The 19,515-nt window shown below is 39.1% G+C and overlaps 1 protein-coding gene across 3 annotated transcripts in view; it reads right to left on the bottom strand.

Annotated features, from left to right (window-relative positions):
- Positions 1–8,386: 8,386 nt before the first annotated feature.
- The window catches only part of LOC131940703 (uncharacterized), a 43,046-nt gene continuing 31,917 nt past the window's right edge, over positions 8,387–19,515 (bottom strand). For 2 of the 3 annotated variants that reach the window (XM_059299457.1, XM_059299458.1), the window contains exons 2-3: positions 10,496–10,686; positions 8,387–9,366 (exon numbers count right to left, since the gene is read on the bottom strand). In XM_059299457.1, the coding sequence (XP_059155440.1) occupies positions 9,059–9,366; positions 10,496–10,634 (447 nt within the window). In that variant the 5' untranslated portion in view covers positions 10,635–10,686 and the 3' untranslated portion in view covers positions 8,387–9,058. The remainder of the gene's footprint in view (positions 9,367–10,495; positions 10,687–19,515) is intronic. The other variant, XM_059299459.1, reaches the window with a different exon arrangement.

Below are 19,515 nucleotides of genomic sequence, written 5' to 3'. Positions count from 1 at the left end.
TGTTAAGGTTCATAATTAAAAGAGAAAAATGTTAAGATTATTTATATTATTTTCTAATTAGTCTATGATTTCTCAAAATCACTATTTTTTGTTTTTGTTTTTTGGTGCTAACAGATGGTTAAATTTTATAATTATAATATAGAGAATGGTGGAAAGACTCTCTCTGGGCGCGGACGCCTGGGAAAAGCGTGATTTTCGGTGGTAATTCTAATTACATTGCCAATGTGTTTTCTTAGAACCATAAAAGTAAACACCACTTGCCGTACATTCATTTGCATCGCATTGTTTTATTGTAAGTTATGGAGTAGGATCTATTTATGTGACTTAAATTTTTAATGTTGGAAAGGGTCTCTTTGGGCGCGGACGCCTAAAAAGCGTGTTGTTTGGTGGTGATTCTAATGTTGTGGTTGTGTTGTTTTTTTTTTTGGTTGTGTTGTGGTTGTGTTGTGGTTGTATTGTGGTTGTTTTTTGGTTGTGTTGTGGTTGTGTTGTGGCTGTGTTGTTGTGTTTTTGTTGTGGTTGTGTTTTTGTTGTGGTTGTGTTGTAGTTGTGTTGTGTTGTGTTTGTGTTGTGGTTGTGTTGTGGTTGTGTTGTGTTGTGTTTGTGTTGTGGTTGTGTTGTGGTTGTGTTGTGGTTGTGTTGTGTTTGTGGTTGTGTTTTTTGTGTTTGTGTTGTTTTTGTTTGTTTTGTTCTGTTCCAAAGTTGGTACATTTAAAAATGATTTACCGTGGCGGAGCACGGGATACAGCTAGTATAATATAAGCGGGCTGTGTCTGTCCTTCCTTCCTTCCTTCCGTCCGTCATCGCTATAGATTTTGGGACTATAAAAGTAAACATTCGCACCATGCTGAGCTTTTCAGTGCACCGCAGTGTCTTATTATAAGTAATAGAGTAGGGTTTGTTTATATAGCGGCATAGAGCTATTTTATAATTGCCACGGTTTTTACTCTTTCGCATAACGTCAAGAAAATATTAAATACACGCAAACTGCTAAAACGTATTAAAAAGATTAATGTCAAATATCATTTTCGTTTAGGCTTCCATAAAAAGTGGATACATTTTAATAACATAATAACAGTACGGTAGAAAAATCAAATTAATTTAACTCTTTTCTAATTTTGACAAAGGAGGTAATTTAAAAATACATTAAACTCACGCTAATAAAAAATGTGAATGCAAATATACGTTCGTCATAGAAGGAATTAGTGAATGCAAATTATTCGGATGTGTAAGAGGAAATTATTGTTAGAAAATTATAATTAGCATGGATTGATAAAAGGCAATCTTTTATTTATTTTATTCACTGAATGTAGGCCCTACTGTTTATTACTTATAATTTTTAATCAACTATTCAGCACTATTATAGGCGCGTCATCACGTTCATTAGGTGCGCAATGGTTTTAGTTATGAAACTCTATTGTAAATTTTTAAAATTTAAAGTACTGGGGGTGGGGGGGGGGGGTGGTGTGTGGGGGTGGGGGGGTGGTGTGTGGGGGGTGGGTTGGTTTCAGTGTTTCTTTCAGACTTTTTCCTCCCCGGAGAGGGGTGGGGGTACTTGAAATTTTCGGGGGCGGGGGTAGAATTTTCTGGGAGGGGGCGGACACTGGAACAAGTATATAATTATATTTCGTTGAATGGGACGGTAGACATGTTTTTTTGGGGGGGGGGGGGGGTGGTGGAGGGTGGGGGGTGGGGGGGGGGGTGGGGGGCGGTGTGTGGCGGGGTGGTGTGTGTGGGGGGGTGGGGGTGGTGTGTGGGGGTGGGGGGTGGTGTGTGTGGGGGGGGGTGGGTTGGTTTTAGTTTAGAGAAAAGAGACAGCACTATCGGCCTAGCGCCCGTTGTACCCTTCCTCAACGGGCCATTTTTAACACGTTTTTATTAACTCAGCTTCGCGTTTGTGTGTTTGTTGTTAAAATTGACATCGAAAATTAGCCCACTTCTGATTGCTCTAGAGACCTGAAATTTGGCATGCATGCTACTTTCGCCTAACAATTTCAGATGCAATCATAAAAACTAGCAATTAGTGACCGTAATTAGCTTAATTTAATTACGCCCCAAGGACCATAAATTGATGTGAGCGCGCTGGCCGTGATCGTATAGTGGTTAGTACTTCGCGTTGTGGCCGCGACAACCCAGGTTCGAATCCTGGTCGCTCAAGATTTTTTTTTAGTCCGTGTATTTATAAACACTTTTTTTAAAAACCACGTGTTTCATGTGTAGCAACGGACTAAAAAGGAGAAAATAAAATACTTTAAAAAAACTTTTTAAAAAACCACGTTTTTTATGTGTAGCAACGGACTAAAAAGGAGAACGGACACGGTAACACATTGTTAACGGTGACACGGTTGGTACGCTGGGCATGCTAAAATACACATAAACACGTTTTTCCTTAACTCAGCTTCGCGTTTATTTGTTTGTTTATGGGAGATTTGATCACGTGATTCGTGAGTAGATCCCCACGCCAGCAACGTAAATTACACCCTTTCTCTGTTTAAAGCGTATCGGTCGCTCAAGATTTTTTTAGTCCGTGTATTTAAAAAAACTTAGTCAAGTCATACTTAATCAAGTGATTAGATAAAGTAGAAAATAAACTATATAAAAAACTTTTTAAAAACCACGTTTTTCATGTGTAGCAACGGACTAAAAAGGAGAAAATAAAATACTTTAAAAAAAACTTTTAAAAAAACCACGTTTTTCTTGTGGACTAAAAAGTAGAAAATAACTATTTACATACATTTGATGACAAAAAACGTGGGTCGGGCAGATGGGTCGGGAAATTTGATGGTGAACGTACCCACGTTTTTTTGTCATCAAATGTATGTAAATAGTTATTTTCTACTTTTTAGTCCACAAGAAAAACGTGGTTTTTTAAAAAGTTTTTTTTAAAGTATTTTATTCTCGTTGTATATATTATAGATACTGCCTATTATATATACCGTTTTCTAATAATCTATCTTTCGGGTTTTATAGGAGAGGCGTAGCGAGGAGGGGGGGCATATATCCCCGGGTGCCGACCTTAGGGGGCGCCAAAGTGGGTTGGAAAAAAATTGCGAGGGGGGGGGGGGGGTGGCGGAAATCGAAAGTTTTAGGGCGGGGGGGGGGGGGGGAAGGGGGTGCAAATCGAAAGTTTGAGGGGGGTGCAAATCGCCGGAAAGGGCGCGATTTGGCTCTACGGGCTAGACTGTGAGCAATATGCCTTTATGATTGCATTTAAATTGTGTTTATGTTATGAGTGTTGTGTTTGTTTTTTCGTTTTTTTTTTGTTTTTTTTTGCGTTCGTTTGTGTTGTGTTTAGTTTTGTTCTGTTCCCAAGTTGGTACATTTAAAAAAGATTTACCGTGGCGGAGCACGGGATGCAGCTAGTATATGTATAAAGATTTTACTAGTAGTAACGCCTTGGGATAAGAAAGTGACACATATATATATATATATATATATATATATATATATATATATATATATATATATATATATATATATATATATATATATATATATATATATATATATATATATATATATACGTGTTGGCTGGTACCAAATTGTTGATTCTTAAGTAAGCATGTTGGCTGGTACTATATTGTTTATTTTTAAGTAAAATGGTAACTTGGGTGCTTATTAAAGGGGTTTAGGTGACTAGGACTAGTTAGAGAAACCCAAGGGGTTAATCTAAGATATTGGGGATGAGCAGGCCAGGGGAAATCTAATAGTAACTTGGGTGCTTATTAAAGGGGTTTAGGTGACTAGGACTAGTTATAGAAACCCAAGGGGTTAATCTAAGATATTGGGGATGAACAGGCCAGGGAAATCTAAAATTTAATTAAATGTTATCGGCTCACTCTGGTCGTTAAGGGCTACGAGCTCTATGCAGGTGCATGAGTGGCACGTAATGATGGTAAGACACCCGCGGTGATTTATGTCTAAAGTTGAATTCGGACATGCCGCTGGACATCCCGGTAGAATCATTACTCATGACCTCTGTAGTGGTCAGTTGTCAGGTGTGAAACGCGGCGGGAGTACCGCGTGGTCGTGCGTTAGCTCGAGCGGTGTATGACACGATCGTTAGCCCTGAGACAACGTGAAGATCTATAGCGGTCAGTTATCGGGTGTGCAACGCATGGGTGCATAGTGACCGGTGTTATCTCGAACGTCGAGAGATGGGACGGAGCCCAACTCGGGTTCTATAGCTCTAGGGAGATGATAAGGGGGCAAGACTAGCCTATAAATGAGGAAGGGCGACTATGTTGAGGTCTCTCTTTTCTCTCACAGACACATAGGCTAGACACCATGGTCTAGGCCTTGGATGGTGGCAGCCTTGAAGGCTGGCCACTAAGGCTGGATTATTGGCCCAGCAGATGTTTTGTTGCTGTACATATGTGTTTCGTTCCAGATATTTACATGTGTGACCTGATGTTTATACATGTGGCCAATGTTGTACCAGTGGCCAAACGTTTGCCGTGTAGATATGTTCTTCGTTCCAGTGGCCATTATCTTTGTGGCCCGATGTTTGTACCAGTGGCCAGAGGTTTTATTCCAGTGGCTGGAAATCTTCCTGCCGTGTAGATATGTTCTTCGTCCAGTGGCCATTATCTTTGTGGCCCGATGTTTGTACCAGTGGCCCAATGTTGTATTACAGTGGCGGGAAATCTCCCTGCCGCTTGAGTGTCGAGCTAGATTGTTGTGAGTACTGATGAGTATTCATAGATGGACTTTAACCGTGTTTGATTAGTGAAATCAGAATTAGCGATGATAACATTTACCCGTGTGGTCCTGGGATTACATAACAGTGCAAGTAGTAAAGTTAGAACTAGAGACGATGACATTTACGTTTTTGATTTTGAGATTACATAGCAGTACAAGTGAAATTAGGACTAGGAAGAATAACTTTGACAAGTGTGATTCTGAGATTACATAAGCAGTGCAAGTAGTTAAGTTAGGACTAGAGGAAAGGACATTCATATGTATAAATTCTGAGTTGTGTAAATGTAGGTTTGCTATCCACACTTATATATGTGTTTTCTATGAATTAATGTCAGTAACTACGGTGAATAATTCTGCATTGAAATGTAAGTTTGATTATTTTTGTCTTTTTGACTAGTATTAGAAATTCAAGTGATGTTTTCTTGAATATAAAAGACTGGCCAGGTCTTATTTGTATTGTGTCTTTGCTTTTAACATATAAACCTTTGTGACGTCAAACAAAGATAAATAAATGCATATTATGTGTGTTTACTATGTTTTATTTTTAGTTTAATATTGGTGTTGTATAGATTTTAATTAGTTTTGCTCAGGTCTTATTAGACCCCTTTGTCACCACGCAAAGGTGCACGGATGAGTGAATAAGATCACCTCTTCGGTTTATCCCCGCCCTAACATTTGGTGTCAGAAATGGGATATAAGATATCTATTTCTCGACGAACCCCTAACATATATATATATACATCTTATGCAGGCCACCACTTAGTTGTATTTTAGATGAAGCCCGTGTAGGTCACAATGTATCCATTAATTAAAAACAAGAACACAGCCAGGTTCTAATGAACATTTGATTTAATTACAGATTTTTATGAAAATACATTCAAATCATTTTGACAATGTTTACATGTGTTCACCATACGGATATAGGAGACTTTGATAGCAATACTGAAGTACATTATTTGATACCATAATATTTGAATACTGAACAGTTGGCTTATGCACAGGTCATAAAAAGACCACCACCACCCCTAATTATATAACAATTCTATGAACCAGCCACACAGCAGGGTGCTTCTAGCACTCTCAAGAGTTTTGAATCACATGGTGTTTGATAAAAATTGTTACATTTTGACATGAGAAAAAAAAAGCTTTGTACTGCGTTAAAAGAAAATCTTTGTTTTCCTATTGTGTTTACCCCGCCATAGTAAAGAGACGTGAAAATAAAAACTGAGACATAACTATGATCTATACCACCACTTTCGCATTATCCCTTGGTCTAATCATTACAGTAATTAGAGTTTTAGAACATCGTGCTTGTTATATTATATTATAAACATACAGCGAAGTTTTCAAAGCTTTGGCTAACAGTCAAACAATGAAAATAGTTTATTTGTTGCGTTTATATGAGGATTTATATAGACATTTAATTAATTGCTTAGCAAGTAGCATAGGCAATAAATAGAAAACACACAACATGCACAGCTGTGTTAAATCAAATCAAAAGAAAATAATTGATTTAAAAACCATAATTGTATACAGCTACATCGATTTTTTTTAATGGGAATTCATGAACGAGCATGGACTAATTTATTTTAATTTCTTCATTAACGTCTTTGATTTTACGACTTTTGAATACGCCAACAATTTGTAATAAAAAAAATTCAAGACAGAATAATTTAAACTTCAGTTAAAAAATGAATTTGCTGAAAAAAAAATAAAATGATCGTATTAAAAAAAAACAACAACAACATTGTATTAAACAAATTCCCAGGCAAGAGAAAGTGGGGCCAAGTTTGCTAACGATGTGTGCCAAGGTCGGCAGTCCTAGCTACACAATCGATTGTATTCTGTCTTCTCTACTTAATACTTATGTCTAATGTATAGTATAGCTTCACTGCTCATTACTCAAAAACCTGCAATCCTAATACAGAACAACCATATAATTATTAAACCATCTCCAATAACGCACTAACACTTTTGATTGGAGTTGTTTGCTAAATGTTAGCAGGATAAACTTGACAATTTTAAAAACAATTTTTTGATTTGCTGGAGAGGGTTTTGAAATTTTGATTTTCAATTGTAGAAATCTGACAATAGATCGCTTCTTTTGTGGTTTGTTGAGTAAAAAAATAAAAACAATAAGAAAAGAACTTTTAGCCCCAGGTCATCGGGAATAACAAAAAAAAATTTAAATAAAAAAAAAGAGGCCGCCATGCTAATTCTTAAGTATGTTTGTTGATTTCTGTATTTGAAAAAAAAAATGCTTTTTTTGTTTGTTTATTACAACTTTTGATTTAACCTCACAAGATATGAAGCGTCAGATCAAAGAAGGATTTATTGATTTAGAGATCCGTAGAGAATCCTAGCATGTAGAATTTTGTAGTTTAATTAAAACAAATTGATTTTTAAGAAGTTTTTTTTTGTGCCCGTCCATAAAGGAATCAGCTAGTATTACTGACTGCTAGCACTGTAGGACAACACATTTTTCAGATCAGTGAAGGGATTAGCATTACCGGTACCAATCGTCATTATAGGCGGCGGAGAAGGGATTGGTTTTTTTTGTCACTATGTTTAGTAGGAGTAGGGATGGGAAAAATGTTTTTTTGGGAGGTTGAGGGGGTTAAAATCGTCTAAGTAGCATAGTGGTCTATAGACTACCTCTTTAGATTTATTTCTGAAGTAGAGGTCTCTACATGTGCTAAAGCTTTTAAGAGGCGATGGAAAAGTTAGCCTTGAAGTGGTGGTCAGCATAGACAAGTAGCATGAACACGAAATATATATATATATATATATATATATATATATATATATATATATATATATATATATATATATATATATATATATATATATATATATATATAGGCCTATATATATATATATATATATATATATATATATATATAGGCCTATATATATATATATATATATATATATATATATATATATATATATATATATATATATATATATATATATATAATAGGAAGTAAATTGATATGCTAAAATATATTTTTCTGGAATTCTGTATTCAGCAAAAGTCCTTCAACACACGGGTAGAGGAATGCAACGGTTAAAAAGTTGAACAATATTAACAATCTACATTGACATGACATAACATGCTGATGACGAAATATTTAGCTATAGGCTACCGTGGTCGTCACGTGATTTTATGCTGCGCGTTCAGTTTGTATCACAGCACAACTGAAACAGGTTTTACACTTCTATATATCGAGTTAATACAGAACATAATTTAACACTAAGCTATCATAATTTAACGATAAACTCCAACAATTTAACACTAAGCTATCATAATTTAACGATAAACTCCAACAATTTTACACTAAGCTATCATAATTTAACGATAAACCCCAACAATTTAACACTAAGCTATCATAATTTAACGATAAACTCCAACAATTCAACACTAAACTATCATAATTTAACGATAAACCCCAACAATTTAACACTAAGCTATCATAATTTAACGATAAACTCCAACAATTTAACACTAAGCTATCATAATTTAACGATAAACCCCAACAATTTAACACTAAGCTATCATAATTTAACGATAAACTCCAACAATTCAACACTAAACTATCATAATTTAACGATAAACCCCAACAATTTTACACTAAGCTATCATAATTTAACGATAAACCCCAACAATTTAACACTAAGCTATCATAATTTAACGATAAACTCCAACAATTCAACACTAAACTAACGCAATTTAACACATATCTAATATCACAACATGGATTTATCACATATAAACGTTTAAATATTATAATTTAACACTCGATTATCACAATGATTTAACAATAAACCATCACATTTTTACTCTGATCTACCACAACTTAACCATTAACTCACACTTTAACACTCATTTATCACAGTTTAACCTGGAGCACTCACAATTTAACACTCAACACTCACAATCAAAATAATTTAAAACTATCTCAATTAAAAACGTATTCCGCGAAATAAACCATAATGAAAAATGAAGACTGAAGCAGTAAAACCTAGGCAAGAATTACAGCGATAAATAAAGGCAAAATCCAATTTAGACACAAATCATAAGCCCCAAGCAGAATATCTTTTTTATGAGTAATTCGGGCATTCATTTTCGACATGCAATAGCATTTGTATCAGCATTATATGACGTCATCATCTGAGGATCATGTAAGCCAGAAGTCCCATTTCAGCGTCATTCCCGTTTGTAACCAATCGCGTCATCGCTTTCAGTACGCTGCTGAAAAGTAGGTCAGAGAATGACAATGTCTAAACTAGCTACCATGAAGCGAGAAATATTTCTTAAATATCTGGGTACGAGATGGAATTGAAATTATAAGACTCAGCTTTTCTTTTTCTTCTTGCCCATTTTTTTCTTTTTGTTCTTTTTTCTTTGTCTTTTCGAACCTTTCAACTTTTTAGTTGCGCCTAATTGTTTTTTGACATGTCCTTTCCTCCCATTCACGTCCGCCACTTTGCTTTTGTTTTCCCCCTTTGCTGCGGAGCTGGGTTTCTGTGATGTCATAATAATATTGTCGCCGACAGGGGGCGTAGCTGTGTCTGGGGCATAGCTCACACACGGAGGTTTAGAGTTGAGGTCCGTGTCGTCTTCTTCTACACACAGTCCATTCACAATGTGCTTGGTATCTGCTTAGGTTTGAAAACAAAATCATTGTTGCAATTTATTTATTTAAATATGAAATATATATATATAAAAAAAACACAACCAACAACCGCAGGTAACGTATCACATCAATTACTAAGAGAGGAGGGGTTTGATGGTCTACCACAGAGGCGTCGCTAGGCGAGGGCGGGGGGCACCGTGTGACACTAATTGGAGGGGGGTGACACCAAGACAAAAATTGCAAAATATATGCTAACTATCGAGGAAACCATGAAACGTCGCTTTGTTCCTTTTAAATTAAAATAATGTATATATATATATATATATATATATATATATATATATATATATATATATATATATATATATATATATATATATATATATATATATATATATATGACCTATAAATTTTTTTATTTGGTGTGCGTGGAGGGGGGGGGGGGGAGAGGAGAAGCGGTGACACCTTGAGGTGCCGTACTTGGCGACACCCGACCTAGCGACGCCACTGGTCTACCATAAACGGTATCACGATTTTGTAGCTGGTTTTAAGCCTTACTCCACCACAATTGGTCATAATTCATCTAATAACATGGCATGGTCAAGCACCGGTTACCAGAAAAAAATGAGCAAATCGGAAAACTGCGCAAACAGAAAAATAAGCTAATGGAAACGAATTATACAAATACACTTTAATTTTTTTCATATTTCGTAAGAGAATGTTTAATTATGCTATAATGTACAAGTTATCATTCTATGCTAAGGTCTTTATATGCTCGATTTAGAAAAAAGTATTCATTTACGCACATTTTTTATGCAGTTTTCCGTTGCGCAATTTTCCGGTCACCCTAGGTAGGTCTACCACGTGAATACCAACAGACCACGTGACCTTGGTGTACACGATTATAAAGACCTATTTCCCGACTTAATTCCTTAGCATCCAGTAGCTTACACATGATCTTTTGCCTCTTCGTAATTCCCCCTCCCCATTTCCAAAGACAGACACCCCCCCCCCCCCCAAGATTATAGAAATCCACTTTCTAAGATGTAATGAAATATATTTCCTCTTTCTGTCCACCAGTATAGGAGTGCAAGAATCTATTCTCTAAGATTTTATGCCCCCCCCCCCCCCCAAGAAATCTAATATTGACTTACTGCCCAAGAATGAGGCGTGTGACCTCTTATCCAAGAACGGCGAGACTTTACACGAGTTGGTCTCATCTTCCAGCCTGGATCCCAGACAGCTGAAGATGAAGACAGCAAGGTGAAGGTAGCGCTGGATCTGATTCGCCATTGGCTGTGTCTGCTAACGGATTGGGTTTCCTTACACGTGGGCGACGGCAGGTCTGAAACGACGAGAAAATATTAAAAAATAAACAAACACAAAATATAAAAAATAAACAAAAGAAATAAAAAAAAAAACAACAAACAAACATGATATAGTGAAATAACGTTGATGCATAAGGAGAAAAAATACCAACAAAGGAAATTAAAATATAGATGTAAAATATATTAAAAGATGATATTTGCAATGACAAAATGAAAAAGTAAACCAATCCTTCAAGCTGTTATTGTGCTTCTGTTTCATGTACTTTGTTGATGCTATTGATGTTGTAAACATAAGTTGTATGCTAGATTTGTATGTGGATGATGTATGCTAGTACACTTGTATCTATATGATGGTGGTGGGTGATAGTATGATGGTGGTGTATGATTGTATGGCAGTGATGTATGATGATGTGGTTTGATTTTTATGATGGTGTGGATTACTGTATTGTGTAAAGTGTTGTATTACGGTGCGGTTATTATAGTATAATGGTGCTGTATGATTATGTTGTATGATGGTGTTGCATGATGGTCCTGTATAATGGTGCTGTTTAATGGTGCTGTATCATGGTGCTGTATGATTGTGTTGTATTATGGTGCTGTATAGTAGTACTGTATGATGGTGCTGTATAGTAGTGCTGTATGATGGTGTTGTATGATGATGATGTATTATGGTGCTGTATAGAGGTTCTGTATGATGGTGTTGTATAGTAGTACTGTATGATGGTGTTGTATGATGATGATGTATTATGGTGCTGTATAAGTGTTCGGTATGATGGTGTTGTATAATGGTGAGGTGTGATAGCGCAGTACAATCACGTGACCGTGTGGTATGAAGATTAAAAAAATAAGACTCCGTCTACACAAAATGTATAAGAAAAAAACGAAGATTTTAAAAACAGAGACACAATTCCAGCTCGGTATTCTAAAAACTCCAGGCCGTCGTGTGAAAGGTTTCTCTACTTTCACAGTTGGACTCCAGACTGTTCGATAAAACAAAAAAAAATATATGGAAGTAGATGACTGGAGAGGGGTGGGCAGCTCAATAGTTCCTTAAGCTTGATATATTCCATCTCTTCCCAAGTACCCAGGCAATCACATTTCGTGATGGGCCATTAAATCAGCACTAAAAGACCGCCGGCCTGGCTTCTCTTCTCTTGGTCAGTGGGTACTTCCGCCTGATACTGGTGTGTGTGTGGGGGTTGGGGGGGGGTGGCACAAATGGCTGTCAGATGAGTGGCTGTCTGGCGTCTGATTTAATACGTTGATGTGGCTTTGTTAAAGATAATCGATGAGGTTAGGGGATTGGCAGTTACGTCACAAGGCGGGGGTGTGGACAGCACCGGGTGACACCATCCAGACGGGTGACACCATCCAAACGGGTGACACCATCCAAACGGGTGACACCATCCAAACGGGTGACACCATCCAAACGGGTGACACCATTCAAACGGGTGACACCATCATAACGGGTGACACCAAATGTAGCTAATTTCAAGGAAAAAAAACCTACTTTATCAGTTAGTTAAAAAGACTTCCTTAAATTTTTTATATTACGCGCATGGTATCGCCATCTGGGATAGGCATTGCATCGAGTTGCTTATGGCTTTTGTAAAATAAAATACATTTAGTATTTGGTGGGGAGCAGGGGGGGGGGAGGGGGCACCCTGGGTCACCGCACTGAGTGTCACCCTACCCAGTGACGCATTTGAAGCTTTGTACTCAGGCTATCATAGACTAAGTACAGATGAACGCCAAATACAAAATAATATAAACACTTCATCAGTAGGCAGACGTTCATATTAGTGCATATTAGTATTCAACGAGTACATGCTAGTAAGGGGTATGGACGTATGGAAATGACATGGAAGAAAAAAGTGAGAAAATTGTGGGATGGCCTGTAAGAGGAAGTTGTAGGGTGTTGTTTATGTCGGTAGTTTCCTGAGGATCATATTCCGTTACAGCCATGAAGTTATGTGTTATTGCGCAACGAAATCCAGAAATCAATAGACGGGGATGATCATGATAGAATGGTTTTGGTGTGGTATTATAGCTGTGGGCGGTCTGTGATAGAGCCAGCCATGGGACATGTAGGCAGACATTAGCTGTGTACAGCCATGTAGGCAGACATTAGCTGTGTACAGCCATGTAGGCAGACATTAGCTGTGTACAGCCATGTAGGCAGACATTAGCTGTGTACAGCCATGTAGGCAGACATTAGCTGTGTACAGCCATGTAGGCAGACATTAGCTGTGTACAGCCATGTAGGCAGACATTAGCTGTGTACAGCCATGTAGGCAGACATTAGCTGTGTACAGCCATGGGACGTGTAGGCAGACATTAGCTGTGTACAGCCATGGGACATGTAGGCAGACATTAGCTGTGTACAGCCATGTAGGCAGACATTAGCTGTGTACAGCCATGTAGGCAGACATTAGCTAGGTACAGCCATGGGGCATGTAGGCAGACATTAGCTGTGTACAGCCATGTAGGCAGACATTAGCTGTGTACAGCCATGGGACATGTAGGCAGACATTAGTTGTGTACAGCCATGTAGGCAGACATTAGCTGTGTACAGCCATGTAGGCAGACATTAGCTGTGTACAGCCATGGGACATGTAGGCAGACATTAGCTGTGTACAGCCATGTAGGCAGACATTAGCTGTGTACAGTCATGTAGGCAGACATTAGTTGTGTACAGCCATGTAGGCAGACATTAGCTGTGTACAGCCATGTAGGCAGACATTAGCTGTGTACAGCCATGTAGGCAGACATTAGCTGTGTACAGCCATGGGACATGTAGGCAGACATTAGCTGTGTTCAGCCATGGGACATGTAGGCAGACATTAGCTGTGTACAGCCATGGGACATGTAGGCAGACATTAGCTGTGTTCAGCCATGGGACATGTAGGCAGACATTAGCTAGGTACAGCCATGTAGGCAGACATTAGCTGTGTACAGCCATGGGACATGTAGGCAGACATTAGCTGTGTTCAGCCATGGGACATGTAGGCAGACATTAGCTGTGTACAGCCATGTAGGCAGACATTAGCTGTGTACAGCCATGGGACATGTAGGCAGACATTAGCTGTGTACAGCCATGTAGGCAGACATTAGCTGTGTACAGCCATGGGACATGTAGGCAGACATTAGCTGTGTACAGCCATGTAGGCAGACATTAGCTGTGTACAGCCATGGGACATGTAGGCAGACATTAGTTGTGTACAGCCATGTAGGCAGACATTAGCTGTGTACAGCCATGTAGGCAGACATTAGTTGTGTACAGCCATGGGACATGTAGGCAGACATTAGCTGTGTACAGCCATGTAGGCAGACATTAGCTGTGTACAGTCATGTAGGCAGACATTAGTTGTGTACAGCCATGTAGGCAGACATTAGCTGTGTACAGCCATGTAGGCAGACATTAGCTGTGTACAGCCATGGGACATGTAGGCAGACATTAGCTGTGTACAGCCATGTAGGCAGACATTAGCTGTGTACAGCCGTGGGACATGTAGGCAGACATTAGCTGTGTACAGCCATGTAGGCAGACATTAGCTGTGTACAGCCATGGGACATGTAGGCAGACATTAGTTGTGTACAGCCATGTAGGCAGACATTAGCTGTGTACAGTCATGTAGGCAGACATTAGTTGTGTACAGCCATGTAGGCAGACATTAGTTGTGTACAGCCATGTAGGCAGACATTAGCTGTGTACAGCCATGTAGGCAGACATTAGCTGTGTACAGCCATGGGACATGTAGGCAGACATTAGCTGTGTTCAGCCATGGGACATGTAGGCAGACATTAGCTGTGTACAGCCATGGGACATGTAGGCAGACATTAGCTGTGTTCAGCCATGGGACATGTAGGCAGACATTAGCTAGGTACAGCCATGTAGGCAGACATTAGCTGTGTACAGCCATGGGACATGTAGGCAGACATTAGCTGTGTTCAGCCATGGGACATGTAGGCAGACATTAGCTGTGTACAGCCATGGGACATGTAGGCAGACATTAGCTGTGTACAGCCATGTAGGCAGACATTAGCTGTGTACAGCCATGTAGGCAGACATTAGCTAGGTACAGCCATGTAGACAGACATTAGCTGTGTAGAGTCATGTAGGCAGACATTAGTTGTGTACAGCCATGGGACATGTAGGCAGACATTAGCTGTGTACAGCCATGTAGGCAGACATTAGCTGTGTACAGTCATGTAGGCAGACATTAGTTGTGTACAGCCATGGGACATGTAGGCAGACATTAGCTGTGTACAGCCATGTAGGCAGACATTAGCTGTGTACAGCCATGGGACATGTAGGCAGACATTAGTTGTGTACAGCCATGTAGGCAGACATTAGCTGTGTACAGCCATGTAGGCAGACATTAGCTGTGTACAGCCATGTAGGCAGACATTAGCTGTGTACAGCCATGTAGGCAGACATTAGCTGTGTACAGCCATGTAGACAGACATTAGCTGTGTACAGCCATGTAGGCAGACATTAGCTGTGTACAGCCATGTAGGCAGACATTAGCTGTGTACAGCCATGTAGGCAGACATTAGCTGTGTACAGCCATGTAGGCAGACATTAGCTGTGTACAGCCATGTAGGCAGACATTAGCTGTGTACAGCCATGGGGCATGTAGGCAGACATTAGCTGTGTACAACCATGGGACATGTAGGCAGACATTAGTTGTGTACAGCCATGTAGGCAGACATTAGCTGTGTACAGTCATGTAGGCAGACATTAGTTGTGTACAGCCATGGGACATGTAGGCAGACATTAGCTGTGTACAGCCATGTAGGCAGACATTAGCTGTGTACAGCCATGGGACATGTAGGCAGACATTAGTTGTGTACAGCCATGTAGGCAGACATTAGCTGTGTACAGCCATGTAGGCAGACATTAGCTGTGTACAGCCATGTAGGCAGACATTAGCTGTGTACAGCCATGGGACATGTAGGCAGACATTAGCTGTGTTCAGCCATGTAGGCAGACATTAGCTGTGTACAGCCATGTAGGCAGACATTAGCTGTGTACAGCCATGGGACATGTAGGCAGACATTAGCTGTGTACAGCCATGGGACATGTAGGCAGACATTAGCTGTGTACAGCCATGGGACATGTAGGCAGACATTAGCTGTGTTCAGCCATGTAGGCAGACATTAGCTGTGTACAGCCATGTAGGCAGACATTAGCTGTGTACAGCCATGTAGGCAGACATTAGCTGTGTACAGCCATGGGACATGTAGGCAGACATTAGCTGTGTACAGCCATGTAGGCAGACATTAGCTGTGTACAGCCATGTAGGCAGACATTAGCTGTGTACAGCCATGTAGGCAGACATTAGCTGTGTACAGCCATGTAGACAGACATTAGCTGTGTACAGCCATGTAGGCAGACATTAGCTGTGTACAGCCATGTAGGCAGACATTAGCTGTGTACAGCCATGTAGGCAGACATTAGCTGTGTACAGCCATGTAGGCAGACATTAGCTGTGTACAGCCATGTAGGCAGACATTAGCTGTGTACAGCCATGGGGCATGTAGGCAGACATTAGCTGTGTACAACCATGGGACATGTAGGCAGACATTAGTTGTGTACAGCCATGTAGGCAGACATTAGCTGTGTACAGCTATGTAGGCAGACATTAGCTGTGTACAACCATGTAGGCAGACATTAGCTGTGTACAGCCATGTAGGCAGACATTAGCTAGGTACAGCCATGTAGACAGACATTAGCTGTGTAGAGTCATGTAGGCAGACATTAGTTGTGTACAGCCATGGGACATGTAGGCAGACATTAGCTGTGTACAGCCATGTAGGCAGACATTAGCTGTGTACAACCAACCAAAACACATATTCATAATTTGCTAACTGTAGTTTAACCACGCTGATACACTTAAATTAACTATATCTAGTTCATACATGTTAAACCCAGAAATTTAAACAATGACTTAAACAAAACTACAATGTGTTTACAGGCCTTTAAAGACTAACAGAAACTGACATATCCATAAAGAAAGGCAGACCTACCGTAAAAAGTGAACTCCTAGCAAAATTATTTTTAAACTAACATCGTAAATCTAATTAATAAAATCCTGCACCTGCTTGAACTTCAACTTTCAGAAGACGACTTTTTCGCACTGACCTCTCGCACCAATATAGAAGGTGGGACTTCACACAAATAGTGGTAGGTGGGTAGCTAACATAATATCACGAATCCTATTAACAAGTCACATGAACCGGTGGAAAAAATAAATCACACGAACCGGTGGTAAAAAACAATCACATTAACATTATATATATATATATATATATATATATATATATATATATATATATATATATATATATATATATATATATATATATATATATATATATATATATATATATATATATATATATATATATATATATATATATATATATATATGCACATGAAAAAAACGGGTAGCTGCAAACACAGTTAAGTAACTGTACCTGACACCGATGCTGGTGACAATATCTATCATACCGGTTACGTTAGCGCCTACATACTCTATCAAACTGCCACATCATATTAAAACATCTTCAGGGAGGTTAAGAACAAGAGAACGTAACTCTAAACTTGATTGAATTATTGATGAGTTTAAAAAAAAACATCAGAAAAAAAAAAACATTATCAGATCTGGGATTTCATTTTTTTTTGTGTCCCTGAGATTTAAAAAAAAATATGCACGTCGTTAAAATGACATTTATAATTAGGTGCCGGATAATGCCGGTTATTCCCTGGTTTAGCCGGACACAAGTATAACCTCTACACTGTACATTAAAGAGCAGACTAGAGAAGTATGGAGCGAGGAGGAGGGGAGGGCGGATAATAATGTTGTGGTAGATGACGGCGGTTAATTAGCTGAATAATATTGATTGACGTTAGCGAACGCGGAAGTAGCGAACACTGGGATGAACGATTAGAACCAGTAGCGAACACTGGGATAAACGATCACAACCAGTAGCGAACACTGGGATAAACGATTAGAACCAGTAGCGAACACTGGGATAAACGATTAGAACCAGTAGCGAACACTGGGATAAACGATTAGAACCAGTAGCGAACACTGGGATAAACGATTAGAACCAGTAGCGAACACTAGTATAGTCGATTAGAACCAGTAGCGAACACTGGGATAAACGATTAGAATCAGTAGCGAACACTAGGATAAACGATTAGAACCAGTAGCGAACACTGGGATGAACGATTAGAATCAGCCTCTGTTGTCATTTTACTGGTGAGTCGTGTGCTTCTAGCAGAACAATCAACAGAAATATGGTCAATGTCAAGGTCAAAAGAGGAGGAGATAATCACAGGAGGGCAAGGTCAATCGTAGAATCCAAAGCAGTGAATATAAACTACAATTTTATTGGTCTATTTAAATTATTGCAGCGAATATAAGCTAGAATCTTATTGGTTTATTTGAACAGCCACATGGTTTGTGTATATGAGCTTGAATCGAAACCCAACGTCATAATAAACATCCAACTAATACGCCCTAATTCTGCTCCTTCATTATAAACCCTAACCCACACGCCACTGATAAACCGATAATCCTCTCCCTTTTATAAACCCCAACCCACGCGCCATTGATAAACCCCCAATACTACTAACCTTCATTAAACCTTAATCACTAGACGAAATGTGTACACGCCCTAGATACTAACCTGCATTATACCTCAACATTCCACTAGAGGTGTACAAGCCCTAGATACTAACCTGCATTATACCTCAACATTCCACTAGATGAAAGGTGTACAAGCCCTAGATACTAACCTGCATTATACCTCAACATTCCACTAGATAAAAGGTGTACAAGCCCCTAGATACTAACCTGCATTATACCTCAACATTCCACTAGATAAAAGGTGTACAAGCCCCTAGATACTAACCTGCATTATACCTCAACATTCCACTAGATGAAAGGTGTACAAGCCCTAGATACTAACCTGCATTATACCTCAACATTCCACTAGAGGTGTACAAGCCCTAGATACTAACCTGCATTATACCTCAACATTCCACTAGATGAAAGGTGTACAAGCCCTAGATACTAACCTGCATTATACCTCAACATTCCACTAGATGAAAGGTGTACAAGCCCCTAGATACTAACCTGCATTATACCTCAACATTCCACTAGATAAAAGGTGTACAAGCCCCTAGATACTAACCTGCATTATACCTCAACATTCCAGTAGATAAAAGGTGTACAAGCCCTAGATACTAACCTGCATTATACCTCAACATTCCACTAGATAAAAGGTGTACAAGCCCCTAGATACTAACCTGCATTATACCTCAACATTCCACTAGAGGTGTACAAGCCCTAGATACTAACCTGCATTATACCTCAACATTCCACTAGATAAAAGGTGTACAAGCCCTAGATACTAACCTGCATTATACCTCAACATTCCAGTAGATAAAAGGTGTACAAGCCCTAGATACTAACCTGCATTATACCTCAACATTCCACTAGATAAAAGGTGTACAAGCCCTAGATACTAACCTGCATTATACCTCAACATTCCACTAGAGGTGTACAAGCCCTAGATACTAACCTGCATTATACCTCAACATTCCACTAGATGAAAGGTGTACAAGCCCTAGATACTAACCTGCATTATACCTCAACATTCCACTAGATGAAAGGTGTACAAGCCCCTAGATACTAACCTGCATTATACCTCAACATTCCACTAGATAAAAGGTGTACAAGCCCCTAGATACTAACCTGCATTATACCTCAACATTCCAGTAGATAAAAGGTGTACAAGCCCTAGATACTAACCTGCATTATACCTCAACA

Source organism: Physella acuta, unplaced genomic scaffold (assembly GCF_028476545.2).
Source record: "Physella acuta isolate Inbredline_101_S28 unplaced genomic scaffold, ASM2847654v3 ptg000325l, whole genome shotgun sequence".
Lineage (NCBI taxonomy): Eukaryota > Metazoa > Mollusca > Gastropoda > Physidae > Physella > Physella acuta.
Note: the sequence above shows the minus strand (reverse complement) of the source record. Positions and strands in the feature narration are given on the sequence as shown.